Below are 1,194 nucleotides of genomic sequence, written 5' to 3' on the forward strand. Positions count from 1 at the left end.
AGGCTCTTACTCCAAAAATACTCCAACCCCATGAAGCAAGGCAGTGATTTAGAAGCAAAGTTTCATCGTGAACGTTCCGGAGTCGAAGGAGGATCGGGAGAAGGAGTTCCTTGCGACGACGAGAAAGGAGAACAAGAAGAGGGAGTTCCTAACAATGACAATAAAGGAGAATTTGGAGAGGGAGTTCCTGATGACGGAAAAGGAGATTCCGAAGAGAATGATGAATATTATTCTTCCGAAGACGAGTTTGGGAGCAAAGACGAGGAAGGCGACAAAGAAGATGATGATTATTACAAAGGTGGCGAGGATGGCGAAGATAATCAAGGAGATGACTCTAAAGATGGTGACAATGATAATAAAAATGGTAGTGATGGAATAGAGCATAGCGATGAGGAGGATCCTCAAGGACATGGTGTTAATATGAAGAAAGTTGGTGACTAAAAGAACCAACTTTGGTCACCAAATGAAATAAGAATGAAAATCAATGAGAACAATAAAGTTGATAAATTAATCGAGTTGATTCGAAAATATATGATCCACCATAATAGAAGATTTGAGTCTCTACCCCTTCAGTAAAAAAAAAAATTATATATATATATCTTAATTGGTCGAACTATGTTCAAATTGATATGTATCTAAGTTAGGGTATATTTTTTTTAAACCGTTGTAATCAACCTAATTTTGGCATCAATCAATGACATAAAAAATAATTTTCGACGAGCTAGTTTTGAAAACTAAGAAAACCGTAAAACTTTTTTTTACTTCAATAATAATTAGGTGCACGATTAGAATATCTGACATCTTGATTGAGAATATATATTTTATGTTAGTTACGAGAGAAACACTGAGATATTCTAAAACCAGTATATCTAAAGTGCGGTGAATTCTCTATTTATAATCATTTACAGAATCAAATAAATTACAAACGAAATAGAAAGATGCACAAGGCTAAATATCCTTTACAATACAAGATATTATCTTATAATCAAAGGTCAAATATGATTAACAGTGACAAGTTGAGCGGTTGGGTATGGAAACTAAACTCACGCTTAAGATATAATGTATTTAGACCGAAATAATGTAATGTTGAGCTAAGTTAGACTAACCCGACTCTAATCAAGCTTGGTATTGGTGAGCCTCTTTTCATGAGCACTTCTACGTGGCTTCCAACATTGGGTTTGATCATGCCTATAA

At 34.7% G+C, this 1,194-nt stretch overlaps 1 protein-coding gene across 1 annotated transcript; it reads left to right on the forward strand.

Annotated features, from left to right (window-relative positions):
* The first annotated feature begins 30 nt into the window (after positions 1–30).
* LOC111786897 (secreted acidic protein 1A-like) lies at positions 31–441 on the forward strand. The gene has a single exon (XM_023667096.1). The coding sequence runs from the start codon at positions 31–33 to the stop codon at positions 439–441; it is 411 nt and encodes a 136-aa protein (XP_023522864.1).
* The last annotated feature ends 753 nt before the right edge of the window (positions 442–1,194 follow it).

This window comes from Cucurbita pepo, unplaced genomic scaffold (assembly GCF_002806865.2).
Source record: "Cucurbita pepo subsp. pepo cultivar mu-cu-16 unplaced genomic scaffold, ASM280686v2 Cp4.1_scaffold003267, whole genome shotgun sequence".
Lineage (NCBI taxonomy): Eukaryota > Viridiplantae > Streptophyta > Magnoliopsida > Cucurbitales > Cucurbitaceae > Cucurbita > Cucurbita pepo.

Excerpts from the sequence above, each read along its gene's own strand:
- LOC111786897 (XM_023667096.1), top strand. The coding sequence starts at position 31 with ATGAAGCAAGGCAGTGATTTAGAAGCAAAGTTTCATCGTGAACGTTCC.